Source organism: Suricata suricatta, chromosome 9 (assembly GCF_006229205.1).
Source record: "Suricata suricatta isolate VVHF042 chromosome 9, meerkat_22Aug2017_6uvM2_HiC, whole genome shotgun sequence".
Taxonomy (NCBI): Eukaryota; Metazoa; Chordata; class Mammalia; order Carnivora; family Herpestidae; genus Suricata; species Suricata suricatta.
This window is the reverse complement of record NC_043708.1, coordinates 1,454,439-1,482,018: the sequence shown is the minus strand read 5'-3', so window position 1 is coordinate 1,482,018 and position 27,580 is coordinate 1,454,439. Positions and strand designations below refer to the sequence as shown.

Below are 27,580 nucleotides of genomic sequence, written 5' to 3'. Positions count from 1 at the left end.
TTAAAATTCTATTTATTTTGAGAGAGAGAGAGAGCGAGCGAGAGCGCGCGCGTCGGGGAGTGGCAGAGAGAGAGAATCCCAAGCAGGCTGCATACTGCCAGTGCGGAGCCCGATGTGGGGCTTTAACTCAGAAACCTCGAGATCATGCCCTGAGCTAGAGTCGGGCACCTAACCGGTTAAGCCACACAGGCGCCACTGTCATCTCAGTTCTTAAGAGAGCCCAGCGCTTCCCAAGAGCTTTGGATTCTTACTGATTTTCAGTTAAGTTGAAAGAGGAATCTGCCTTGATTGCCCCTCCAGCTTTATTTGTGTGCGGCCAGATGACGTTTGTATTTCTTACTCTTGTCTGTGGTTAAAGCCTCTGCAAGAGTGTGAGCACACAGTATAGTGTCACCAGTTCTGTTACGTATTTCTGGAGGAACTAAATTCGGATTTCTTTTTTTTCCTTAGTAACTCTACACCCAACATGGGGCTCAAACTCATGACCCTCAGGTCAGGAGTGGCACGCTCTGCTGACTGAGCCAGCGGGCACCCAAATTTGGATTTCTTCAAATGTGCTCACTTATTCTTTAAATATATTTACTTATTTGAGGCATCCCCTCAGTTAAAGCAATTAAATTTTCCCATTTTGTTTTGATTTTTTTCCTGTTTATGAATCCTACCTGATAGGATTTTGCTATTCCTGTTTAAAAGCCCTTTGCCCCTCCCTATTTTCTCTCTTGCATAAACAGAACTGCCCTCTCTTCTCCTTTGATCAGCCTCCACTCTAACCTATAGAGATAGGACACTGACCATCTTTGTGATTGGTTGGGATTTAATGTTTTTCTTTAATTTAAAGTTTTAAATGTTAATTCTGATATAGTTAATAGACAGCATGATACTAGTTTGAGGTGTACAATACAGTGATTCAGCAATTGCATGTGTCACCTGGCGGTCACCACAAGTGCACTCCTTAATCCCTAGCACTCACTTCCCCCAGCCCCCATCCACCTCCCCACTGGTGACCGTCAGTGTGTCCTCTGTAGTTAGGAGTCTGTGTCTTAGTTTGACTCTCTTTTTAATGTTTTTATTTATTTTTGAGAGAGACAGCATGAGTGGGGTAGGAGCAAAGAGGGAGAAGGCGGCTCTGAAGCAGGCTCCGCGCTGACAGCAGAGCGCCCAATGTGGAGCTCAAGCTCAGAGTCACAGACCACAGCCTGGGCTCAAGTTGGACTTGTAACTGACCGAGCCACCCGGATGATCCAAGTTCTTGCTTTTTTTTTTGTATTTTTAAAGAGCTGATATATTTATTTTGAGGGAGAGAACAGAGGAGAGTGCATGGGGGAGGGACAGAGAGGGAGAGAGAGAATCCCAAGCAGGTTCCATATGGTCAGCGCAGAGCCCGATGAAGCCCTCCATCCCACGAACTGTAAGATCATGACCTGAGCTGAAATTGAGCCAGATGCTTGGGGCGCCTGGGTGGCTCAGTCAGTTAAGCGTCCGACTTTGGCTCTGAGCCCTGTGTGCTGACAGTTCAGAGTCTGCTTCCTATCCTCTCTGCCTCCTCCACTCTCTCTCTTTCAAAAAATAAACAAACATAAAAAAAGAAACAGATGCTCAACCAATTGAGCCCCCCAGCTACCCTCCCCTCCATGCTCTTGCTTTTTAAGTAGAGCTTACAATAAATAAAAAAAAAAAACCCAACCAACCATAAGTAAAGCTTACATTCAAGGATAGAAGACAATATGTGAAAACAAACAAGATTTCAGGTAGTGGTAAGTGCTCTGAAGGAAATCACTTTGATGTGTAGTCTGATTTCCATTCCTGTCAGTGAACAGCCCTCCTTTTTGCACTGGTTTTTCAATTTTTTTAAAATTACACTTTATTGTCAAGTTGGTTTCCATACAACACCCAGTGCTCTTCCCCATAAGTGCCCTCCTCCATATCCATCACCCTCTTCCCCCTCCCCCTTCAGCCCTCAGTTTGTTTTCAGTATTCAAGAGTCTCTCATGATTTGCCTCCCTCCTTCTCCCTAACTTTCCCCCGCTTCCCCTCCCCATGGTCCTCTGTTAGGTTTCTCCTGTTAGACCTACGAGGGGAAACATAACGCTATCTGTCCTCTGCCTGACTTATGTTTTTTTTAATTTTTTAAGATTAAAAAAACTTTTTAAAATATTCATTTACTTTTGAGATAGCGCGCACTTGCACGAGCGAGTGTGAGAAGGGCAGAGAGAAAGGGAGACATAGAATCCAAAGCAGGCTCCACGGTGCTCCACTGTCAGCACAGAGCCCCCCAACATGGGGCTTGAACTCATGGACTGCGAGATCATGACCTGAGCCAAAGTTAGACACTTAACTGACTGAGCCACCCAGGTGCCCCATGAAATCTTCTTTATTTAAAAGAGAGAGAATGAGGGAGGGAGGGTCGGAGAGAGGGAGACAGGGGGAGAGACAGAATCCGAAGCAGACTCTGTACTGTTAGCACAAAGCCTGATGTGGGGCTTGAACTCACAAACCGTGAGATCATGACCTGAGCTGAAACCAAGGGTTGGATGCTTAACCAACCGAGGCACTCAGGTGCCCCCTGAACAACCTTCCTCAATACTCACTGTGTTCTTTCTTTTCTTTAAGAAAAATTTTTTTTGTTTAGTTATTTTGAGAGAGAGAGAGAGAGAGAGAGGGAGAGAGAGAGAGAGAAAGCACAAGTAGGGGAGGGGCAGAAAAAGAGGGAGACAGAATCTGAAGCAGGCCGCAGGTTCTGAGTTCTCAGAGCCCGTTGTGGGGCTTGAACCCATGAGCATTGAGATCATGACCTGAGCCCCGAAGTCGGATGCTCAACTGACTGAGCCACCCAGGCGCCCCCCCCTTTCCTTTCCTTTCCTTTCCTTTCCCTTCCTTCCCCTTCCTTCCCCTACCTCTCTCTCTTTCTGTTTCTCTCTATTTCTCTTTCTCCCTCCCCCTCCCTCCCTAAAACTGAGTTATGGGGTTTAAAAACATCCACAAACCCAGATGGTTGGTAAAGGATTGTTGCTTAGTGTCAGCGGTCACCATGGTTTTGCCGACACTGTTTTTATGCCCCTTTCGTTTTCCTTTCTCATTGTAGTATTTTAGAGCCAGTTCCAGACCCTGCATGGTCTCGTGAGATCTTGTTGGCCTCTCTTGCCAGTCCCATCCCGTAGGCCTGCGTGGCCCTCATTCTCCTTGAGTCTTCCCAGGGCTGCTGATCCTGCTCATGTCACTGTCTCACCGTGTTTCAGACGGACCTGGTCCTTCTCCTGCCACTCTGATTGTTCCCATGTTCCTTTGCTGCTTTTCTTCCTTCTTCCAACTGTGACCACTTCTCAAGGCTTTGTCTGGTAAATATGTCACCAAGAATTTACTGTCCTTCTGCATTTCATTAAGGGGGGGAAAAGCTTGCAAACATTCAGAGAACTTTTGTTCGCTGAGGCTTTGTGCTTTGGAAATGCCATTTGCTTGTTTTGCTGCTTTTAATCTTTGGCATTAATTTCAGTTGCTGTCATTTGTTCCATTAAAAAGAATTCAGACCTAAGCCAGAAAAAATAATTAAATTGGTCTGCAAAGGGAAAACAGAAATGGTACAGTATTGAAGTCACAAATAAATGTTTATTAATTATTCACCTAAAAAATGTTATTTAAGAGTCTTCACACAGTCTTTCGTTAAAGATGTAACATAAATCAAACCTATAATGCAATACCTAATTTGTTTTCCCTTCTCCATTCTAGAATGTATGACAACATGTCCACGATGGTGTATATAAAGGAAGACAAGTTGGAGAAGCTCACACAGGATGAGATTATCTCTAAGACCAAGCAAGTGATTCAGGGGCTGGAAGCTCTGAAGAATGAGCATAATTCCATTTTACAAAGTTTACTGGAAACACTGAAGTGCTTGAAGAAAGATGATGAAAGTAACCTGGTGGAGGAGAAATCGAACATGATCCGGAAGTCACTGGAAATGCTGGAGCTGGGCCTGAGTGAGGCGCAGGTACCGGGGAGGTCGCTCACACAGGGTCACGCACTGGACAGTCTGAGAAATGGAGGCTGCGTCTGAAATACACAGTTTAACTAAACTAGAGGGAAGGCACTTATAGAATAACAGAGATAGCTTTATGTAACATAAACGATGATTGATATGGGCACGTCTAAATTTTAAAAAGCAGAGGCAATAAAGTAAGTTAACCCTGTTTCTCATTTAGGATTGGATTTGGCCATATATCAAAAAGGGAAACAGTGGCTTAAGCATCATAGACTTGTGTGAAAGAAATACCAAGGGAGGCCGCCCAGACCGCCCTTGTCCGCAGAGCCCTCAGGGACAGCAGACCTCTCCACGCACTGCACACAGCCTTGTGGGCTGAGAGCTCCGGCTGCAGCCACGCGACCTCATTCTAGGACCGGGAAGGGACAGGAAGGGTGTGCCTCTTCCCTTTACTGCCTCCAGCTGGTACACAGCATTGCTTACATTTCACTGGCCACACCTAGTTATGAGGGAGACTGGGGAATGTCGCCTTGCCCACTTACAGTTCCACCTTCTGAAGCCCAAGGAAGAAGGAGAATAGATATTGGCCGACAGCTAATAGTCTATGCAGCACCCTAAGACCAGATTGCTGAAGTTCTGTGGGTTTTTTTTTAAATGTTTGTTTATTTTTGAGCAAGGATGGCGCAGGGGCATAGAGAGGAAGACTGGCATCCCACAGGTAGCGGGGGCGGGGGGTGGGGTCTGTACTGACAGCAGAGAGCTCGATGTGGGGCTTGAACTCACAAACCATGAGATCATGGCCTGAGCCAGTGTCAGATGCTTAACCAACTGAGCCACCCAGGTGCCCCTAGACCTTTGTTTTTTGATTAAACCTTTGTGTTTACCGTGCTGGACATAGAAGTGAAAAATTCGGAACATCGAGGTCGTAACCGCACCCCCTGATAAGTATCGGCTGTGCCAACATATTTCAGATAAAATTACAGACTCTAAAATTTGGCTTCTTTGTTTCCTGGCTTTTCTGTTGTCCGGTGAACGAAGAAAGCAGCGGGGCTGCTGGGTTACTGTTCCCACGTCCATGCGCTGTTCCATGGTGACTGTCCGTACCCGGATCTAGAGTTCTTCATTCCCACCGTGTGAAAGACCAGTTGTAGAACTTGAGCTGTGTTTGGTTGTTGTGAATCTGTTATATGGCACATCCTGATGTTGAAAAATGATGTGAATATGGACTTCTTAGTTTGGCAGGTATTCGGGTTAAGAACAAAGGAGGAAAAAGCCTCACTTTCTAGAGTTTAGATTTGAAACTTAGGAGGACAGTAGAGGGAAGGGCAGCTGCCTGGTCCAGAGAGGGAACACGCCAGAGCCAGTGCTCCCAGCTCCTCCTGCTGGGGTGGTCCTAGGAGCTCGCCGGCCCTGAGACTCATCAGTACATCCCAGGCAGAGCCCTGGGCTTTCACCAGATTTTCTAGCGGGGACCTAAGCTCAAGAACGCAGAGGGCATTCCGACTGCCTGGCTAGCTGCAAAGACTTCCTCCCTTTCCTTGGAACATCAGAGATCTGCCTGCCCGCCCTTTCCTAGCCCCGTCACCGGCCCCGCCCTGAGTGGCCCCACGTACACGTGCATGCTTGTGCACAGTCTCTCAGACATGGAAACGGGTCTTTGAGAAGTTATGTTGGAGCCATCTATGTAGAAAGTAAAAAAATAGTTTTGTCAGAAGCGTAGCTGTGTGTCCGTTGTGAGTCTATTTGAGATGCTGTCAAACAGCAGAACGGCGTAGAGTCGCTGTGGGTGTTCTGAGCACTTGCCTCGGGGTGCCCGGGGCCGAGGGTGGGGAAGGGAGTGAGCAGCCGTTGGGCACGGGCCCCACACACCTGCAAGTGGAAGGAGAGCAGCAGGAGTGTGCGTGGGAAGGAGGGGCGTGTGGGACGGGCCCTGCAGCACTGTCGCCGCTCCTGTCTGCCAGGTCATGATGGCTTTGTCCAATCACCTGAATGCCGTTGAGTCGGAGAAGCAGAAGCTGCGTGCACAGGTTCGGCGCCTGTGCCAGGAGAATCAGTGGCTGCGGGACGAATTGGCCAACACGCAGCAGAAATTACAGAAGAGCGAGCAATCTGTGGCTCAACTGGAGGAAGAAAAGAAGCATCTGGAATTCATGAATCAGTTAAAAAAATACGATGATGACATCTCTCCATCCGTAAGTGGTTCAGTAGGAGTGCAGAATTTGTGGTTAATCATGTTATAGTTAGTAGGTTTAGTAAAGCTGTCAGTGTTTTCTCTCCCCTTTAGTGATTGTATTTAGTAAGACCAAAGATTCTGTGTCTTGGGACTTAGACCCTAGGCAAGTCATGGAAGTTCTTTAGCCATGTGCTTTTCATCTGTGTGTGTGCTTTTCATCCTTCTTTTTTTTTTTTTTTTAAAGTTTATTTTTGAGAGAGAGTTAGCGCATGTGCATCAGCAGGGGAGGGGTAGAGACAGGGAAAGAGAGAATCCCAAGCAGGATTCATGCTGTCAGCACAGAGCCCGACACAGGGCTTAATCTCAGGAACTCTGAGATCATGACCTGAGCTGAAATCAAGAGTTGGACGCTCAACCAACTGAACCTCCCGGCGCCCTCATATGAGTGTTTTAGAACAATGGTCAGAAAATGTAAAAATACTTGTGAGTGTGAGGCAGCTGCAGAGGCACTTGACAAGGTCTGTCCCAGCTTGAGATCCCTTGAACATTTTAGCCCACGGAGTCTGGCTCCCGTGCTCACGCGCTGCGGGAACTCTCTTAGGTCTGTGCGCGGGCCCCCCTCCCCGGTCAGCCGCGCTGCAGCCTTGGAACCTGGAATCTGGAATCGGAATTTCGGCCTTCGGCGCTGTGGGGCTTGACTTTTCTCTTCAACACTCTCTTCCGCCTGCACCCAGGACACCACCTGTGTCTCCTGTTCCCTCACTCATGCTTCCTTCTTGCCCACTAACCTTGTTCTTGGGATGTTAGAGTTCCCCAGGGGTTTTGGATTTCTCCTTTTCTGTTGATTCTCTCTGGATGTTTGTCTCAGTCTTGATTAATTTTCATCCACCATTTATATCTGTTCAGTTAACTTAAAAAACAGTTTTAAAAGAAATTTTGGAGTAATTTCATTATTACAATTTATTATTATTTTTTAAATGTTTATTTTGAGAGAGTGTGCACAGTGTGCACAAGCAGGGAGGGACAGAGAGAAAAACAAAGCAGGCTCCAGGCTCTAAGCTGTCAGTGCAGACAGAGCCCGATGTGGGGCTTGAACCCACAAACTGAGTGAGATCATGACCTACGCTGAAATCAGATGCCTAATCCACTGAACCACCCAGGTGCCCTGTAGTAATTTTAGCTTCACAGAATAGTTGAAGAGATAGTAAAGAGAATTCCCATAATATCTTGTATTCAGTTTCCTCTAATGTCACGTTTCCCGTCACCATGGTACATGTCTTCATCCCCTCGGGCCACAGCGATAGAGCCCCCTGGGCTGCGTGGCTTGTTTCTCCCCAATTCGAGATCAGGGTGTCAGCACAATTGGGTTCTTGGCGAGGGCCTTTGTCCTGCTTGTGTCCTCACACAGCCTTCCTTCGTGCATGGTAGAGAGAGAGAGAGCGAGCGAGAGTGATCTAGTGTCTTTTCCTCTTTGTATAAAGGAGGACACGAGTCCTGTCATGTCCCCATCCTCAGGACTTCATCTGACCCGCATTACCTCTGAAAGGCCCCGTCTTCACACGCCATCATAGTGAAGGTTAGGGCTTCCATGTGTGGTTTTGGGCAGGGTGGGGGGTTAGGCCACAGGACCATGTTTTAGTAGGCTGACCGTATTTCTCCCTTGCAGAGTAACTAGATGTTTTGATTTATTTTGATTTATTTATTTTTCATTTTTTAAACATTTATTCATTTTTGAGAGAGTCAGAGAGACACACAGTGTGAGCAGGGGAGGGACAGAGAGCGAGAGAGGGAGACACAGAGTATGAACCAGGCTCCAGGCTCTGAGCTGTCAGCACAGCTGGGCTCAAACGCAGTGCTCAAACCATTGAACCATGAGGTCATGACCTGAGCTGGAGTCAGATGCTTAACTGACTGAGCCACCCAGGCGCCTCAGAACTTTTTATTTTGGAAAAATGTCTAACTTGGAGAAGAGAGTTAACAGTGAGCTAACTCTGCCTCTCCTTTCAGGGTCTACATGAATGACTGTTTCTTCTGAACCGTGTTAGAATAAGTGGCATACCTCCTGCCACGTCCACCTGCTGCTGGGCATGACCCCCTGGGCCTGAGGCCCTGCCCCTATGGAGCCCAGGGCAGGTCAAGTCAGGCAGGGGAAGCCGGGCACAGCGTCTGTCCGCTCTGCACCTCAGCAGAGCCCGTCATAGCATTGTATCATCATGGCAGGGTCTGAGTCACTGAGCTGTCACAATCCTCAGTCCTCTTTTGTCTGACACCCGCCCCCCCCTTTTTTTTTTTTTAATGTTTGTTTATTTTAAAAGGGAGAATGTGAGTGTGTGTGAGCTGGGGAGAGGCAGAGAGAGTCGAGACAGAATCCCAAGCAGGCTGCTTGCTGTCAGTGCAGAGCCTGATGTGGGGCTCAATCCCATGAATTCTGGGATCATGACCTGAGCTGAAATCTAGAGTTGGACGCTCAACTGACTAAGTCAGCCAACCAGACGCCCCTGAAACAGGTCCTCTTCAAAGAAAGAGAAAAAATCTTTCTTTTCCTTTCCTAATGTAGACAAGTGTCTTTGAAGAGTGCAGGCCACTCACGCCATCGATTGTTCCCAGCGTGGGTTTGGCTGACGTTTCTCTGTGAGTGTATTTAGATCACGCATCCCAGATAGAGTATTCTCCAGGTAACTTCTGTGTACGTTCAGATTAACACTTCAAGATGCAAGTGTCATGATCTGCCCCAGGGTGACGCTAAATTCTCACTTGGGCAAACTGTCGTCTCCCCTGCCCATTGCGCAGTCTGCGTTTCAGCCCCTGCACTCATCTGTGGGGACACTTGAGTCACAGACTCAAAGCTGGCGCTTCAGACTGCTCTTAGGGGTCCTGTGGTGAGGCAGTGAGCAGGGAGGGGAGATCCAGTCCTCCAGGCCTGTGGCCTTCAGAGAGGGGCCATTTTAGTCTGTTTTTACATATTTGGTTTCCAAAGAAACTTTATTTCAAGTAGGAGTTTCCTGCTTTATACAAATTTCTTCAGAATATAGTGAATCCTCTAAGGAAGTCTTTTGCCCCCCCAGCCCCTCCCCCCCTCCGCCTTCATTTAGTGTTTGAGTTCTAGTCCAGCAGGCGTTTTATTACTCTTTACTAAATTAATGGGCAAGTCAAACTATGGATAATCCTATATTTTATTTTATTTTAGTTGAATCATATTCTCAGAAATGTCTAGTGTTTAAAACATAACTTTATAAGGTTATACAAGTGAAATCTCCATGATGATAGCACATTTTACACAACAAATATAAAATGTTTTTGAAACTTAAAATAATCCTCTGTGTGTTTTTAGTCTTCAGATTGATTTGTCATCCACCATCTTTTCTTGGCTTTCCAAGTATGCACTATATCTGATTTTAAAAACTGATTATCTTAAGATTTTTTGTTACAGTGAAATTTATACTGACGATTTCCAGTACAGGATTTATAGTACTTGTAAGACTAACGTTGTCCTGGGCTGATTTTATAGGAGGACAAAGACACTGATTCCACCAAAGAACCTTTGGATGACCTTTTCCCAAATGACGACGATGAGCCTGGTCAAGGAAGTAAGTTGGCCAAGGGGAGTGGTTAAGCGGCAGCCTAGAACCAGAAGGTGGTTTGTCCCGTGGCCATGTCATTGCCACGGTTCGTGGCCTGCCAAAGGGAGCACGTGTGCACTCGGAGTACGTTGTGTTTCCCAGAAGAAGTCAGAGGGTTTCTTGGTGGGACGCAGTAGTACGTTAGACCGTCCCCGTGAAGTAGCGGCGTGCGGACGCCTACGGACTTGGGGTGCAGAGGTCAGTCTGACCGCTCTCTTGGGGCATCACACGCCCCTGACAGCCTTCCTGGGGAGTGTTGCGCGGGTGCCCGTAGCATGGGACCCAGGGGCCACCCTGGACCAGAGCTGGAGATGAAGGGTGTGGCAGGGTTACATCGTCTGCCTAGTCCCGTCCCTGCACCTCTGATGGGCCTCTGTCCATGCAGTCCAGCAGCAGCACAGCAGCGCAGCGGCGGCCGCGCAGCAGGGCGGCTACGAGATCCCGGCGCGCCTGCGCACTCTGCACAACCTGGTCATCCAGTACGCCTCCCAGGGGCGCTACGAGGTGGCCGTGCCGCTCTGCAAGCAGGCGCTGGAGGACCTGGAGAAGACGTCCGGCCACGACCACCCAGACGTGGCCACCATGCTGAACATCCTGGCCTTGGTGTACAGGCTAGTAGCTCTCATCCTCTCGTCTTACCTGGAGACTGTGTTTTTAATGAACTTGCCCTTAAAATGTTTTGATAAACCTGAATAAGCTGTTTCGCTGGCTTTATTGTTCACTTCTCAAACAGCCAGCGGGTTGAATTCAAGATATTTAGCAAGTTCTGTGGCAAGGCTGTCACCCTGCGGAACAGATGCTGCCTGAAACAACCCAGGTCAACCTTTCTAGAATAGCCCACATGCACCCTTCACTCTGGCCAAACCCAGCTCTTGATGTTTTTCACCAGGCTCTGTACCAGGTTTATTTTGTTCAGAATAGCCTTCCTGCCTCTCTGTCTGCTCTCTCTCCTTTCTGAGTCTCCGATTCCACCTTGCCCTTTGCTCCCGATGTGGCGCCAGAGCCCTCAGTCCCTGCCCGTCTTCTGGCGCTTGTGCACCGTGCCCGCTGTCGGGGCTGTTTGCACTTTGTTCTCTCTTCTCTCAGAGCAGTGTCCCTTAGTGTTGGGGACCAGCCTGTGTCCCATCACTCCAGCACGCTTCCTCCCTCGGGAGCCCGTGGCGAACACGTTGAAGGGAAGTGAGGAGTGAGCCTTTATGGTGCAGGGAAGGACATGTTGGAGCCTTTGTGTGTGTGTCTGAGCTGAACTAACCCGAAATAGAGCCGAGGGGGAGAAGGTGCCCTCAGGAGTGCTTGGCGGTGGCCCTTGCGATTTTGTGGCTGCAATGAAGGGATTTGTGTTTCTTCATTGTCCTCATTCAACATTTTTGACACACAAGTATAGGTAGGATTTTAGGCCGGTTCCTGTGAGGCCCTAAAGAGGAATATGTAATTCCTGTCCTCAGGCAGAAGCCGGAACACTGGATTTTAAGTCAGCAGAACTCAGGTTGTATCTCTGCTAAGTGACCACAAGACCGAGGATGTTGTCCAGTCTTTAACTTTTCTGAGCCGCGGTTTTCTTCTGTCTGAATGGAGGCAGTTACAGTATCCGCTCAGAAGTCCAAGGGAAAGGTCGTAGGGCGTGTGACACACGGTGTTGCCCCAGTGGACGTGAAATATTCAAATAACATTTCTCTCAAGGAATTTATAACCTTGTTTAGAAAATAGGCTGTTTACATTTGTATGTAATTATGGAAGTAGGGAGACTGGGTTCTTGTTAATAAAATGACGCAGAAGTATTCCTGGGACAGAGAGAGTCCTCGGGTTGAGAGGATGAGGGAAGGACTGACAGAAGGTAGGAGCAGCTCTTTGTGGCCTTGCAGGGCGGACAGGGTTTTAGCGAGGGGAGGCGGAAGGGGTGTTGAGTGTGTTCGGACCTCACTCCTCAGTCTGGTTTGGCAAAGCTGGGCGGTGCCTGAAGAACAGTTGTGGGAGGTGGGCTGCTCGTCGGTGCCCCGGGGCAGCGCAGAAGGGTGCCCATGGGGACGGGGGCGAGAGTCATTTGAGTGCAGTGCACGGGACGGAACGGGGACCGGAGCCTGGAAGCCTGTGTGGGACCTTAGGGATGTGGAGATGGGGACGGGGATCTGAGCAGGGACGGGCAGTGTGGAGGGGGCGGGGGGAGGGGCTCTGTGAAGAGAGACCACGTCCAGCCGTTCGCAGAGCAGTGGTTCTTAAAAAACAGAACAAGACCCCGCCAAAAAGGAAGCGCTCCGCAACAGCCGTCCGGCAGCGCTGGCCTCCCTGGCCCCACAGTCTCCTCGAGGCCAGCCCAGCGCTCGGCCTTCTGGGTGCTCCGGACGCTTTTCCGACAGTTTTCCTGTCGATGTACATTTAGGTTCATTGCAGATTTTGATGGTTTCATATTGTAGGGATTCCTTAGCCATGGGTGTTTACATTTAAAATCTTGATAGATGATGTTGAGTTTCATTCCAACACTTCTTTTGCGCTAACAACCTGAATATTTCTGGCCAGCGCTCGATGTTGTTATTATAAATGAGCTAAATAGGAGACACCCAGAGCATAACTGGGTCTTCCTAGTGGCACATGGGTGTGTGTGGTCACACACTGGTCACTGTGTGGCGTGCTGGGGCCTCCGTGGCCTCTCTGCAGGCTTGTGTGTCCCTTAACGTGTGGCTGAGTTTACTCATATCGGTCAAAAGTTAAGAAAAAATCAGTAGTTCCTTATCTATTCACATTATATTCAGGATTGGCACCTTGCTTGGCTGTACCTCATTTCACCTTTCTTGTATTAAAGGACATGTCATTTTAATTTTAAGCTTTTTGGGAAGAGCATAGTATACTGATAAACATCTTTAGAGGTTCTTTGTTTTTTAATTTTTTAAAAACTTTTTTATTTGTTTTTTCGAGAGACAGAGAGAAACAGAGCATGAGCAAGGGAGGGGCAGAGAGAGAGACACACAAAATCAGAAACAGGCTCCAGGCTCTGAGCTGTCGGCACAGTGCCTGATGTGGGGCTTGAACTCAGGGACCGTGAGATCATGACCTGAGCTGAAGTCAGACGCTTACCTGACTGAGCCAACTGGGTGCCCCCAGAAGTTTTGTCTAAGATTTGGGATTTTTAAAAATTTTATTAAAATATTTTTTTAATGTTTTTATTTGTTTTTGAGAGAGAGAGAAAGTGTGTGAGCAGGAGAGGGTCAGAGAGAGAGAGGGAGACACAGAATCAGAAGACAGGCTCCAGGCTCTGAGCTGTCAGCACAGAACCCGACACGGGGCTCAAACCCACGAACCATGAGATCATGACCTGAGCTGAAGTCGGATGCTTAAGCGACTGAGCCACCCAGGCGCCCCTAAGATTTTGGATTTTTATTAGGATCAGTTCCTAACAAATGGGTTAGAGCCTAAACAGTTGATACGTGGTGAATATTGTGAAACTGCTTGTCGGGAAGGTGGCATCTGGTCCGTGTGTCAGCCGCTCTGTCACCAGCCTGGGGCAGCACTGGTGGTGTCTTACACTTCATCAATGGAGAACTTCTGCAGCAGTTCTTTGATGTAATTTTTAGTCACTTTTGTCTTTCTGTGGATGTCCTATTGTCTTGCCCGTTTTTTCTGTCAGGAACTTCACGTGTGCAGTGGTATACTTTTGTTTGCATTTTGAGTTTGCATGTTCTGGTTGGCGGGTTTAGGGAGGCTGGCTGGGTGTCAGCGTTCCAGCCGAGGTCCCTTGTCCTTTGTTTGGGGCCACGCCTGAGAACCAGTGTGGTTGCTCTTCATGTGACCCCACTTTGGCCAGGTTTATAGTCCCTGACGTGTTACGGCACATCACTGTTTAGAAGGGTGCTCAGTATGCCTTGTCTCATTTAGTTGTTGTTGTTGTTACCAATTATAACTGTTTCTAGTACGTTTTGAAACTGTCATACTTGCTGATTTGCACAAGAAGTTTGAGCCAGTGGATAGCGTGTGGTAGGATCACTGGAGAAAACGCCTCAGTACACTTGGCCAGAATTAGCGTGCCTCAGATGCTCCATAGGCCTTCCTGACCCTTCCCATGTTTGCAGGGTGGACGGGCTTTTGCTGGGCAGCTCTTACGAAGTTAAGAGACATGTGGACGAAGTCTCACAAAACAAATAGCTTTTGTAATCACATTGTTACATAAACCCAGGAGGGCAGAGGCCGGGTCTGATGGCGTTTCTGTCTCACAACAGTCAAAAAATACCCTCGTTCCTCTTCCTACAAGCAAATGGTGGCAAGTTGTGCACCAGATTACGACCCTAGAATGTACCGTATTTATTTTTCACTGGCTTTTTCGTCATACACATAGCATATCCTTAGCTTCCTAGAGCCCCTCTGTGAGTCCGGTAGCACTTCTTTCTAGGTGGGCTGATTGGGACTGCGGGAGGCTGCTCCATGTCCCACAGCCTCGGAGCCGTTGACCGGCAGCAGGGCTCAGACGCTGGGATCAGTTCTGATAGCAGGTGCAGCTGTGCCCACCTTCTGGACGGGCGCACTTGTTCGGTGCAGGGCGGCAGCTGTGTGGGGGCGGCGTTGTCCCTGATCTGGAGGGGAGGGCGAGCTTCAGAAGCTCGTCAGGCCTGGATCCCAAGTTCACGTTTATTGGTGGAATCTTTTTCTTGTACACTAGAGGTGTTTTTATTAGTTTTAATAGTTGACTTTTTATTCTTTAAATAGTTGAAACTTTTATTTCTATAATTTCAAAATTACATTTTAAAGGGGTGTAGTAAGCTACATCCAAAACACCTAATGTATGTCTTTTAATTTAGAGACCAGAATAAATACAAAGATGCCGCAAATCTACTGAACGATGCCTTGGCCATCCGTGAGAAAACTTTGGGCAAAGATCACCCTGCGGTTTGTATATCCGATTCTCTCATTCTTTTTATATTTTATTTTCTCTAATATTTTTTTACCCTACTCATTTTAATATTAAACTCAACAGGGAAGGTTTAAGAGCTGCCTTTTCACTAGATGGCACAGGTAGGTGTCTTCACTTATGTGACACCAGGGACAAGCTTCGGTCCTGGGGACTCTGGTATTTACATGTGCTTGTGCACACTTGTTCATTACCACCGTCTCGAATGGATCACATCCTGTGTTTTTTTAATCTTCAATCAAATTGCATGTACTTCGATAATTTTTTGTTCTGAAGAATTTATATTTTCTTTTTCTTAAAAATCTGATCAGATTTGCAGACATCTTTGGGTTGGTTGGGTTGGCTTTGTGGCTTTCAGTGAAATAAAAAAAAAAATCAAGATCACGCTGCTGATGTTGATTGTTGAATTTTTGTATTTTGCACCTTACTTCATAGAATCTGTATATGGTGAATTGCTCTTTTGCGTTTAACTGAAGAGCACTTCACTGTGCCCACTTGGCATTGACTGGCGTGTGACATCCTGCTCTGTCCGTCGGTCCGTTACCTCTCCTCACTGTCCCTTTGTGTCGGTAGGTGGCGGCCACGCTGAATAACCTGGCAGTGCTGTACGGCAAGAGAGGGAAGTACAAGGAGGCCGAGCCGCTGTGCAAGCGAGCGCTGGAGATCCGAGAGAAGGTGCGGGCGCGGGGCGGCGCTCTGTGTCTCCTAAGTAGCGCAGGTCTTAAGTTTGAGAGATGACCCCTGTGGTCTGTGGTGACTGTCATTTCCTGAAAATCACTCCTTGGGTAAGGGCTGGGGTGGACAGCCCGCAGAACGCAGCCGCTCGGCACGTCCAGACCCTGGGTTTACGAGGAGGAGCGGTGTCCATGTGTGCCCCGCCTGCGGTGGCAGAAGGGACAGCGCCGAGGGCCTGCCCTGGCAAGCCTGGGGGCATGTCCTTCCATAGCGGGGCGTGGACCTGTAGAGAAGAAACACATTGAAATTTTAAAAAGTCGCCAAATATGCTTGGAAAGCTGAAGAAATGTAAGTTATTTTCTCCCGGCCCCGGCCCCTGGGTGACGACAATTGGCTCGTCGCCGGCGCTCGGCGGTTCCTGTCTCGTCCACCCCGACCGGCAGGGCGGAGAGTCTTCGTGGGTTCTTTTCCTGAGGGAGGGAGAAAACGGGCAGGAAAAGGGACGCACAATTTTCAGAAGTAGAGTGTAATTCAGAGCTGTGGACGGCGTCAGTGGGCCCAGCTTGTGGTGACGGGCTGCGGGAAGGTGTGGTGGTCTGTCAGCAGTAGGAAGGCGTGGGTGTCCTGTCCGTATGGTGGACGACCAAGGGTAGTGTTTTAATTTGGTATTTGTGTGATTATATACCAGCGATACTGCAAGATCATTTAATTTTCGGCCATGTGGCAAGGAATCGGGAAAGGGGAAATAAAAAAGGCTCATCATCAGACTACGCAGGAGAACTTCATTCCTGCCGCCCTCTGCGCGGTATTTATGAAATAAAATGGTCAGATTTTCAGTGGACTGGGGTTATCTCCAGGAACACGTAAGTGTCAAATCAAGGGTCATGAACTTGTCTCCGCCAGATTCGCTCGCACACAGGGGCCTCACTCACTCCTTTAGCAGCATGTGTTGGGGACTTGGGGGCCCTGCTTGGTTAGAGCTGGGGATTTACAAATCTGCGAGAATTCTCCTTCCTGGGGGGCACAGGGTGTGCTTGGCTTCCAGGAGAGAATTCTGGGAGTGTGAGAGCAGGGGCCCCCCAAAGTCCCAGGAAGGTGGTGTACCAGGGATGGCTTCTCACAAGCAGTCAGCTTGTGTACTGAGTCTTAAACAAGGTTCAAAGGCAAGGATAGCAAGGGAGTGCGGGGGGTGGGGGTGGCGGGGGAGCGGTGTGCCTCCTCGGGGAGGCACAAGGTTGAGAGATGGAATCGTGTGTTCAGGGTACTGAGGAAGTAGTTTAGTATTTATTCATCTGTATGTCAGCACCTTGCTGAACGCTGTTGTTTACGCTGGTGAAGGAGACTTAGCCTTGGCACTCCTGGTTATAATGAGCAGTGGCCTTCATAGATACAGAAGACAGTTTTGGGTAGTGATTTTTGCAAAGAGAGAAACCAGGATGCTTGTTGAGTTACCAGGGTGGGGACAGGCCAGGGCTCCCTTCAGTCAGATGTAGAGAAGTGTCCCCTCAGAGGTTTTGCCAACCTGGGGTTGATCAGTTAGGGGTGTGCTGGGGGCACTGGGAGAAGGACACGAGGCCTCTGGAATGAGAGCGCCCTGCGGGGGCGGCGGAGGCGGGGGGTTGGAAGTGGGAGGGGAAGTGGTCCGGGTGGCCTCGGAGGCTTAGTGTGAGCGGTGCGTAGCAGTGTGGGTGAGCTGGGGACTCCCTTTGAAGGCTTGTGCACGTCGAGATGTATCGTGTGCAACAGCCAGAGTCAGAAAGGCTCTTCCAGAACTTGGCGGCCACACTAACATTCTTCGTACAACAGCATCCTGACCTTTAGGCTGTGTCTAATCCACCGTCACCAGCTCCGGGGGCTTAGTCCAAAAGTAACGAGGTGTAGAGCATGTACGGTTCCTTCTCACCCCCAAGAAGGAGAGTTCTGGTGAAGTGATTTTTATTTCCTGGCACGGGGAGGCATGGGGTTAAGCCTGAAGGTTAGGCACAGTCCGATTTTTTATTTAGAAGGATCTTTCTCGTAGGTGGAGAATGGATTGGATGGCAGGGAAACAAATGAGTGTTTCTAATACACTGTATTTTGTTCCAGGTTTTGGGAAAGGATCACCCCGATGTTGCTAAGCAGTTGAATAATTTGGCCTTACTGTGCCAGAATCAGGGCAAGTATGAAGAAGTGGAATATTACTATCAAAGAGCCCTCGAGATCTATCAAACAAAACTGGGGCCCGATGACCCCAATGTGGCCAAAACGAAAAATAACCTGGTACGTTGATAGAGGCAGAGGCACACTCTGTAGATAGAGCCAGAATTCCTTTTTTTTTTTTTTTAAATTTTGAAGTTTGTTTCGTAATTTAACCTGTACGTAAGAGTGTATATTTCATTTATATATGAAAAATTCTAAGTATTTTGTTTTATTTTAAGGCCTCCTGCTATCTGAAGCAAGGAAAATTCAAGCAAGCAGAAACACTGTACAAAGAGATTCTTACTCGTGCACACGAAAGGGAGTTCGGTTCTGTGGATGGTAAGGACTGTGCAGCTGTTGTGCACGTGCACGGAGAGCGATTTCCTGCTGGAACTCGCGAATAACCCACATCCTAACTTCTTCGAGAGAGTGTAGTTTGACTTTTAGAAGTGATTTTGCAGATAGCACTTAGAGGAGAAGACGTGCCCCGGTCTGAGTGGTCATAGGCTCATCCGTTCACCTGGCGTCCAGTGAATGTGGGGGACGCCTGCATCCTTGCCCGGCCGTCACCACTTTCTCCTCCAGTTACTCCCGGCGGGGCCTTGCGTCTCGTGGGTGGGGGGCGTCTGGGGGGCGTCTGCCCCATGTCCTGCCTCATGGCCCTCACCAGAGTCCAGCCTTGCTTCATGCACAGTTCCGAGCGTTAGGTCCAGCAAACCTCTCCAGAGGCGTCAGCAGTCCTGGGACTGCCCTGTCATCCTGGCTCTCAGCGTGCCAGCGGGGACCTGTCAGAAGCATGGTGGTCAGCCCCTCCCCAGGCCTGCTGGGGCATGAGGCTGTCTTAAAGAGCCAAGGCCTGTCTTCGTATTCCTTAAAGTGTTATAGGCACTTAATACATAGTTTTGGAACAGATATTTTGTAGAATTTAAATTGTTGAATAAAACAGCATTCGGGTGTTTGAGAAGGTATGTCTCCCCAGCAGCAGATTTGCATAAGGCATTGGGAGTGAGGACAGCTGTTACTGGTGTGCAGGAGAACTCAGGATGTGTAGGGAAAGAGGTTTTGGTTAATAAATGTTTTCTTTATCCTTTATTTTTAAAGTTTGTTTATTTATTTATTAGGGGAGAGGGGCAGAGAGACAGATCAGAGGATCTGAAGCAGGCTCTGTGATGACAGCAGAGAGCCCGATGCCAGACTCGAACTCATGAACTGTGAGATTGTGATCTGAGCCAAAGTTAGATGCTGAACTACCTGAGCCACCCAGGCACCCCAATAAATATTTTCTTTTATAGAGAGCTTCTAGAAACCACTCTTGAAAAATCTTTTAAGTGTGTTAGTATTTTTTTCTCCATTAGTAAGTGGAGACCCAAATCTCTCTTGCTCTGAGAATCTAGTAACGGCCCAGGCTCAGCATGTTGAGCACAGGTTTTGTGTGCAGTTGATCCAGGACAGGATGGGACAGCGCCCGCCTCCCCGGAATTGCACCGCTCCCAGGGGCTTCCTGCCCTCGCCCAGCTGCGCAAGCTGCGTGGACTTTGTACTGATTTGGGGCCATTTCCTGAAGGCCGCTTTTGGAAAATTCTGTTCTTGGGGAATATTTGTTTCCGTGTGATTTGCTAGCTTCTTTTTCCTAAAAATAGTAGCATAAAGTCCAGTTAATTGGGTTCTAGGTAAAAGTAGTTTTCCTGTATTTGGATTTGCCTTCGATGCAAATGTTAAAAACTAGGACAGAAGGCATTCTTTAAAAGGCAAGGTGCATGTGTATCTTTGGCCATCCGTGTGTGATCTCCCGGGTCACCAGGCCCCTCCCACTGACGGTGCGCACACTGAAACGAGTGACCAGTTGTGTTGTCCGGGGGTCCTGCTCTGTTAGCCGGTGGGCACGTGGCTCTTCCAGCAGTGGAGTCGGTTCAGTTAGATGCGGCTCCACTGCACCGGGCGTGGTAGCGTCACATACCCTTCGCTCTTAAAACCAGCATTTAAAATCGGTTTTAGTCTTCTGTGACGCGCCAAGTAATAATCACAGCTCTGTCAGGTGCTCGCCGTGTGTAGTCTCTTTAATTTTCTGAACATTCCTTCGAAGTGGGTCAAACCTTAACCCATTTCAGGAGTGAGGATGCTGTAGACGAAGTGACGTGGCCAAGGTTAGGCGGTTAGTGAGCGGCTGACCGGGTGTGAGCGTGGGTTTCTTCGTCTGGAGCCTGAAACTGGTCCTTGAAGGTGTCCTGCGTGCAGACACAGAAGGTGAACGTCACCCATGATCTCCAGGGTTTTTCTTCTTTCTGTGTCAGTTGATTTACACAATTAAAACCATGCTTTACATATAATCACGTATACTGCTTATTTACCTTCAGACTTGTACCTTCAACATTCTTCATGCCACAAAAGTGTTTTCTAAACGCCGCTGTAGCGCCGGCCTTTCCTCCTGGCGGGGCGTGGCAGGGCGTGGCAGGGCGGCCTGGTGTAGGCTCTGAGACGGTGAGACTGAAGAGAATATTCTGCATCTTTTCCCAGTTTCGCTCCTGGCATCTTAATCTTTTTCTTAGACTTTGGTTAACGCTAGCTCTCTCAAATTCTGCATACTCAGGGCTATGCGAAGATTCTGGCACTACAGTTAGTTTCATTGTGGGAGGGTCAGCCTTCGCCAGGTTCGTCCGACAGCTGCCTGCCTGTGCAGGTGCACTTGACTCTGCAGCTTCTGCAGTCACCGAAACCGGACCGCCTCCCCCGGCAGGCCGCCCCTGCCTCACGGTACGCTCTGTTTTCTCCCCTAGATGAAAATAAACCCATTTGGATGCACGCTGAAGAAAGAGAAGAATGCAAAGTAAGAATACACAGTTTTGAGAGATTTTCTAAATTGAATACATTGCTTTAAAAATAATTATTCATTTGTTATAATGTAGGGAAAGCAAAAGGACGGAACATCTTTTGGAGAATATGGCAGCTGGTACAAAGCCTGCAAAGTTGACAGGTATGTCTTTTCACCCAAAGGAGCAGAGCCGCCCTGGAAGATGCTGGTGCTTAGGGCAGCTTGTAAGTGACCCAACACGGAAACTTCCGTAAGGTGGTGCGCTTGCTGTGTCCTCTGTTGTTCCCAAATTCCAGCCTCAAAACCTGTAGTTTTGTTTTTAAATGTTCATTTATTTAGAGCGAGCGAGAGAGACAGAGCATGTGCGCAGGAGGGAGGGGACAGAGAGAGGGTCCCAGGCAGGCTCCTTGTTGTCCTCACAGAGCCCGATGTGGGGCTGGAACTCATGAACTGTGAGATCATGACCTGAGCCGAAGTCAAGCATGGGGTGCGTAACCTGCTGAGCCCCCCAGACACTGTCCCTTTTTTCGGTGCCTTAAGTAGCTATCATTAATGAGAAAAAAGCCTCTTGAAGTACCTGCGTATGCTAAAAGGAAATAGGTTTATTTCTAGTTTCTTAGCCAGACTGCGGTCAGGAGTGCGGAGACACGCCTGCCTCTTCTTCTTTGCACACGCCGCGCTCTCTGGCTCGGTGCCGTGTGCTCATCCGTCTCCCTCCACGCGGAGAGCAGGGAGATGGTGAACTGCGGCCTTAGAAATATCATGTCCTCCTTACTGCCCGGTGCAGAGTAAGCTCTGTCTCCAGGGAGGCACGGTGGTCGCCAGACAGACCCGGCGCAGACATTCCTGTTGACCCAGGGGCAGGGGTTGTGTGGGCCGCCGCAGGCCCCACAGAGTCTACGGGAAGGTCAGGGTCGGTCCCACTGCCTCACGCAGCACTGACGGGCAGGGGACCCTTGGGATCAAAGAACTGTTTTGGAATTTTGCAGCTTAAGAAAATACTGTAGAGGGGTGCCTGGGTGGCTCAGTCGGTTGAGCGGCCGGCTTCGGCTCAGGTCAGATCTTGTGTTTGTGGGTTCGAGCCCCGTGTCAGGCTCTGTGCAGACAGCTAGCTCAGAGCCTGGAGCTGCTTCAGATTCTGTGTCTCCCTCTCTCTCTGACCCTCCCCCTCTCATGCTCTGTCTCTCTCTGTATCAAAAATAAATAAAACATTAAAAAAAAAATACTGTAGAAATGTAAATATTTCTCACAAACATTAAGTCTGTTAGTTCTTTACATTATGTGTCGTTGACAGTAGTTATGAAACATATATTTAACATTCTGTGTATGCCGGGCTTTCTTACAGTCCAACTGTTACAACCACTTTGAAAAACCTCGGGGCACTTTACAGACGTCAAGGCAAATTCGAAGCTGCCGAGACACTGGAGGAAGCAGCCATGAGGTCCCGCAAACAGGTCCGTGCTCTTCCTCCGTTTTTGACTCACCGCTCAGGGCTTTAAGTGAGTGGGTTGAATGAGTCTTTCTTAATATGACTTATCAAAAGCTTGACTTAGAAATAGAATATATTAATATTTTAGTTTGTACAAATAAAACTGTTATTTAAAAGGTAGTAACTGTAGGAACGCCTGGGTAGCTTGGTTGGCTAAGTCTCCTAACTCTTTTTTTTTAAAATTTGTTAAATGTTTATTCATTTCTGAGAGAGAGAGAGAGAGAGCATAAGCGGAGGAGGAGCAGGGAGAAAGAGAGAGAGGGAGACACAATCCAAAGCAGGCCCCAGGCTCCAAGCTGTCAGCACAGAGCCCGACGTGGGGCTCGAACTCACAAACCGTGAGATTGTGACCCAAGCTGAAGTCAGAAGCTAAAGCTACTGAGCCACACTGGTGCCCTTCCAAACTCATGATCCTCAGCTCAGGTGTTGGTCTCAGGATCTAGAGTTGAAGCCCTGCATTGGGCTCCGTGCTGAGTGTGAAGCCTCCTTAAAAAAAAAAAAATAGATCATAGCTATGACACCAAAACCACAAGCAGCAAAAGAAAAACTTGATTGGTTAGATTTACCAGAATTAGAAATGTGTGTACATTCAAGGACACTGTCCAGATAGTGAAGACACCCACAGAATGAGTGGAGTGTTCGCAGATCACACCTGATGCTCTGGTTTCTAGAACGTACAGCCAGGAGGCTCTCCTAGCTAAAGAAGGAGCAGGGGCGCCTAGGGGCTCAGTCGGTTAAGCCTCCGACTTCGGCTCAGGTCATGATCTCGCAGTTTGTGAATTCGAGCCCCGCATCAGGCTCTGTGCTGACAGCTCGGAGCCTGGAGCCTGCTTCCGATTCTGTGTCTCCCTCTCTCTCTGCCCCTCCTCACCTGTGCTCTGTCTCTCAAAAATAAACAAATGTAAAAATAAAATTGAAAAAAAGGATAGGAATAAGCAGAGGAGCTGAGCAGACCTTTTCCTGAGATGGCGCACAGATGCCCACATGCACAGGCGGCGCAGGTGCTCCCCATAGGCAGCCGCCACCCCGCTTCACCCCCTGGGGACGGCTCAAGTGCGACACACTGCCCAGCAGGTGTTGAGGGAAAGATGCAGAAGTTGGAGCCCCTGTGCGCGGCGGGTGGGGACGTGCGGTGGGCGGCCGAGGTGCGCGGCGGCGTGGTGGCTCCTGAAGAAGGTGGGCCTGGACCATCAGAGCGTTTCCTTCATCTGCTGAGTCCTGTGAAACACTGTGAAGAAACACGAGGGGGCACCCTTGTCACAGTGCGACGAGTGGCTGTCAGGGCAACGAGTATGTTAGCGCTGTGTGCGCAGCTTTGCCTTACCTGCGGGCACGCAGGTGTGTGTGTAAACGTATATAAAAACGTAGGTAGAGATGGCAGGTTTGGTTTTGTCTTCTGTCTCTAGGACTGGAGAGGCAGGTGTGAGTTTACCCTCCTGGATGGTACACGTGTAAGCGATTATGTGTTTGCTGGTGTGTCGCCACTTTCATCTGGGATTAAAATGACCCATGTGAACCTTAGAATTTTTTTTTTTTGAACAAAGTGTGTGCAGAGTGAGGAGAGAAACCCAGGCCGAGTTCGTGCCCGTGGTGTGTCCCAGCCCGTGCCCCTGGAGGAGCCCGTTTCTTCTGTCCCAGCATCCTTCCTGGGTTTTCCTGACTCGGAAGGGCTGCTTGGGAGCTTGGTGTGGGCGGGAGAGAGGGGCATGGGAGCCCCTGGTGGGGGTCTGGCTGCCTGGCCTTTGGGCACAGTGCCCGCGTCTGCCACCCCTGGGGATAGAAGGTGGCTTCCACGCCCTCGATGCTCATCCAGCTGTGGACTTCGGTGACCTGTCCTCAGGATTAGTGCCAACAATCCAGGCTTTGTTGTGAAGTTGCCAGGATGATGTTTATCAGAGGAACGAGTCTGGGGATCAGCAGTTGTGGAAGCTTAAGGAAGGGGATTGTCAGTGCTTGACCTAGAAAGATCTCCTCCTGCCGGGGAGGGGGGCACAGTCCGCTTTACCGAAGTCACGTTAGTACCTCATCTGTTTGAGGTTTGTACCTTCGGAGGAAGACCCTGTGGGAGTCAGGACAGGGGCAGTATTTGCACGAGCTCTTGGGGTTGAAATCCCATTTAGAATACGGATTGGTGGAACTGACACGCCCGGGGAGCAGTCCGTGCTGTGTTGAACGAGCGAGGTCCCTGCCACAGCGAAGCGAGGTGACAGTTTGCTGTCACCTTCTCGCCCTGACACTGGGGCTGTCTGGGTGTTGTCCTGGCACCTTCCGACGAGACTTTGCGAACGGAGAGGTTGAGAGGGTATGCCTGCCTCCTAGGTTGTCTTGAGCGTGTCCTTGCTCTTGGCACATCTGTCACAACTGCCCACCCACGGGTCCTTTCTCAGGGAGGGCGTTTCAGGTTTGCGGACGTCAGTTCGTTTCCTTGTAAGTACCTGTAGCGTGCAGTTCACTTGCTGGAGCCCAACGTTTGTTGTTTTTTAAAATTTGAGGTAAAATTTACAGGGTGGAATGCCTTAAGTCTTAAGTGTGCATTCCTGAGAATCGCTGCTCTGAGTTTCCCTTTCCAGTGTTTTCAGAGCTGTGTCTGTTTTTGTTTTCCTCTGCGAAACGTAACTCTTAGGAATCCTTCATAAAACTTAAAAGTTCTAATGGATCAAACCCTGTCCCCCTTGCCTGGCTCACAGGGTCTTGACAATGTTCACAAACAGAGAGTCGCTGAAGTGCTGAATGACCCTGAGAACATGGAGAAGCGGAGAAGCCGGGAGAGCCTGAACGTGGACGTGGTCAAGTACGAGAGCGGCCCTGACGGAGGGGAGGAAGTGAGTATGAGCGTAGAGTGGAACGGGGTAAGTACAGGGCACGGCGCGCCCCCAGCCTCTCGGTCCCCGGCCCGGCCTGCAGGGCGCCTGCCCGCACTCCCTCCTGCCGCCGGGCCGGGCCCGCGCCTGTTCTCAAATTATGTACCAAATTAAGATTTTTGTAAGTTCTTCTGCTAATGATGAAGTCTGTTACTTGTTTGAAGTGGTCATTTTCTTCTCTGTAGGAGCCCATGAGAGCTCTTTGGCTTAACGTCGAGCACTTAGATGCTGATTGAGTGTCCTGGTTGTTTGAGGCACAGCCCACAGCTTGGTTTAAGTTTAATACTAGGGTCAGTGCGGCAGATCACTAACTCGCTTTGTTAACTTAACCCGCTTCCTCCGCTAACCCCAGCGCTCCTAATTCACTGACCAGGCTGCTGTCGATTTTGTTAGAAGTAAGTGAGATTCCTCAGAGGGAGCTGGATGTGTGTCTAGGAAAGGACGGGTTGGGTCCCACCTCGGTGCCGAGTGTCCCGTTCCCCCTGAGGCTCCAGTGGCTCAGCTCTCGGCACAGTCATCTGCCAGAGGCTTTCACACGCAGGACTCGTGCCTGTTGGCACCCTGTGCCTCCAGCTCCACCTCTGGGTCTCATAGCTTCCCCTCATGGGTGTTCTTACCCAGCGGTTGTCAGAGAGCGTGTGGCCTTCTCAGCACTTTGTCCTAGTGAATTTGGTCACACGTGGGTAATATTTTTGTATACTGAGCTGCTCTCTGTGGGATTTTGCTTTTATCGGAGGGGATTGAACGCAGGATTAGCTTCAACACATCCAGGTGCACCATGATTTTTTTTTAAGTTGTAGTAGTGTGGTTTGATTAGTTGTGATGGTGCAAATGTTTTGCCAAATACAGTTTTAGGCTTTCCTGTACTCTATCTTTTTGAGTGTTTTATTTGGGATTTTCTGTAGCTGCAGTGGTGTGGTAAGGATTAGGATGCTAATAGACACTTCGTACGCAAGGTTAGCGGTCGCAGTTTCAGGGGGAACGTCTTTATGACCGTCTCTGTCTGGCAGCTGCCTCGCTTTGGTTTTTCCTGTGCCAAGACAACCAATCAGCATCTGCTTTGACCGTCCCCCTGCCGGGCGGTGGTTTAGACAAGAGCGGTGATGGCGCAGGCCCCCTGGTGCCCACATCTGGCCACACTGTGTACTGTACTCCCCCCTGGCCCCTCGTCCTGCATGCCTGTGTAGAGGGCCGTGTCCTCCCCCCCGGCCTTTAGAAGCCAGGGTGCAGGTGTTGATACTCTTGAATGAAGTTCTAGAGGAGCTTTTTCTTGAGACAGTATTTCTAGGTCAATCTTCCTGGGAAGTCCTGTCTTAAAGTTACTGACAACATGGAGTTCTGTGACGTCTTCAAGGCGGAGACTCCGGGATAAGGGAGAGGCGCTTTCCACCCAGAGCGGAGGGCAGGTGGGCAGCTGCCCGCGGGCCTGCTGCCGAGTCACACATGTGGTGGGCAGAGCAGTCACTCCTTGAGTGCATGTGCGCCCCTCCTCCCATTTCGCATTTCCCGTGTCACTTTGGACATGTTCTCCTTAGGATGCTCACACACTGGGCTTTGGACACCTTCTTTTTACTTGATTTTTAGACACCAGGAGCTCTGTGTTGGACAGGGTCCACCACAGGGCTCTCGATTGGCTGTGGGGTCCAGTGGCTGAAAGAATTTAAATTCCAGATCTTAAGTCATTCCTAAAATTGAGCAGTAGAAGGATCGCTTTCCTTAAACAGAGTCCCCACTCAAGCAGCGGTGACTTGAGAGCTGTCCGGGTTACCCAGGCGGGAGCCGCCCGGCGGGCGTGGGTGCCGCTGGGCTGCGGGGGCCCCTGCTCCCACTCGGTCCGCCCTCACCTCTCAGCTTCTGAGAAGGTGGTGCTGCGCGCTCCTGACGTAGGGTTGAAATTCCATTTTCAAAGCACACATCAAGAAGAGACCTGGTAAAGGCAGTATGCACGCTGCAGTTTTTTGAGTCAGTCTGATTTGAGGTATAATTTTGTGCAAAGGAGCCCGTTTTAAGTGTCACCTTCAAGAGAGATGCTAATGGACTGCAGCCCCCATGTCAGTCTTTGTCCAGGTGTAAGTGTCTCCTGCCCTCCGTGTGTGTGAGTGCAGAGTTCCCCAGGACAACAAGGCCCGGGGCTAAGAACCGTGGCCCCTCTGCTTCCGATTCTGTGCCTCCCTCTCTCTCTGACCCTCCCTTGCTCGCACGGTTTCTCTCTATCTCTCAAAAATAAGTTAAAAATTAAAACAAAAATTTTAATTAATTTAAATAAATAAATAAAAACCCCGTGGCCCCTGCAAGCGCTTACCTGTGTGTAGCAGGAGTTTCCAGTGTTATGCAGTCCAGAGACACTACAAACAGACTGGGAGCTGAGGCGGGCCTCAGGGCTAGGCCTGTGCTCTGTGATTTCATATCCAAATCGTGCTTCAGTGTCTTCCCGGCGTATTTTATGATCCCAATAGCCTGATTTACGTTTATAATGAGAAAACGCCACCTCGATTTTATTTTATATTGCCGTTCTGCATTAGAGTTTTTAAGTTCTTGAAAAAGAGTTTCAGTGCTCTTAAAAAAGTTTAGAAGTTGCTACCTTGGGAAAAAGCACTGTATTGCTGTGTTGGCAAATGCTAGTCCCGGGGGAGGGGCAGGCATGGGCCCGCTGCCTGGTGCCACGATCAGGGCCGCTAAGCGTCCTCCTCCTCCACGCTCTGGGGTCACGCGTGCAGCAAAGGGCAGTGGAGTCAGAGATCAGACACGCGGAGCTGTAGGTGCTCCCTGCAGCCGGGGAGTCCGGTCAGCACATGACTGAGTTCTATGCTGTTAAATACAAGGAAAGTAAGGTGACCAGACACATTGTAACAGTTCATATGAAACTTTTGGATCAAATACTTAGGGAAGTGCAATTCTGTTCTTT

General features: G+C 49.3%; 1 protein-coding gene across 8 annotated transcripts in view; it reads left to right on the top strand.

Annotated features, from left to right (window-relative positions):
• KLC1 (kinesin light chain 1) overlaps positions 1–27,580 on the top strand; it is a 60,065-nt gene that overhangs the window by 19,098 nt on the left and 13,387 nt on the right. For 4 of the 8 annotated variants that reach the window (XM_029950701.1, XM_029950698.1, XM_029950700.1 and 1 more), the window contains exons 2-14: positions 3,237–3,335; positions 3,724–3,985; positions 5,938–6,168; positions 9,658–9,736; positions 10,155–10,380; positions 14,554–14,641; positions 15,237–15,338; positions 17,424–17,597; positions 17,756–17,855; positions 20,291–20,340; positions 20,420–20,487; positions 21,671–21,779; positions 24,502–24,636. In XM_029950701.1, the coding sequence (XP_029806561.1) occupies positions 3,725–3,985; positions 5,938–6,168; positions 9,658–9,736; positions 10,155–10,380; positions 14,554–14,641; positions 15,237–15,338; positions 17,424–17,597; positions 17,756–17,855; positions 20,291–20,340; positions 20,420–20,487; positions 21,671–21,779; positions 24,502–24,636 (1,623 nt within the window). In that variant the 5' untranslated portion in view covers positions 3,237–3,335; position 3,724. Of the gene's footprint in view, positions 1–3,236; positions 3,336–3,723; positions 3,986–5,937; positions 6,169–9,657; positions 9,737–10,154; positions 10,381–14,553; positions 14,642–15,236; positions 15,339–17,423; positions 17,598–17,755; positions 17,856–20,290; positions 20,341–20,419; positions 20,488–21,670; positions 21,780–24,501; positions 24,664–27,580 lie in introns of all 8 variants that reach the window. The other 4 variants (XM_029950695.1, XM_029950699.1, XM_029950697.1 and 1 more) reach the window with 3 other exon arrangements.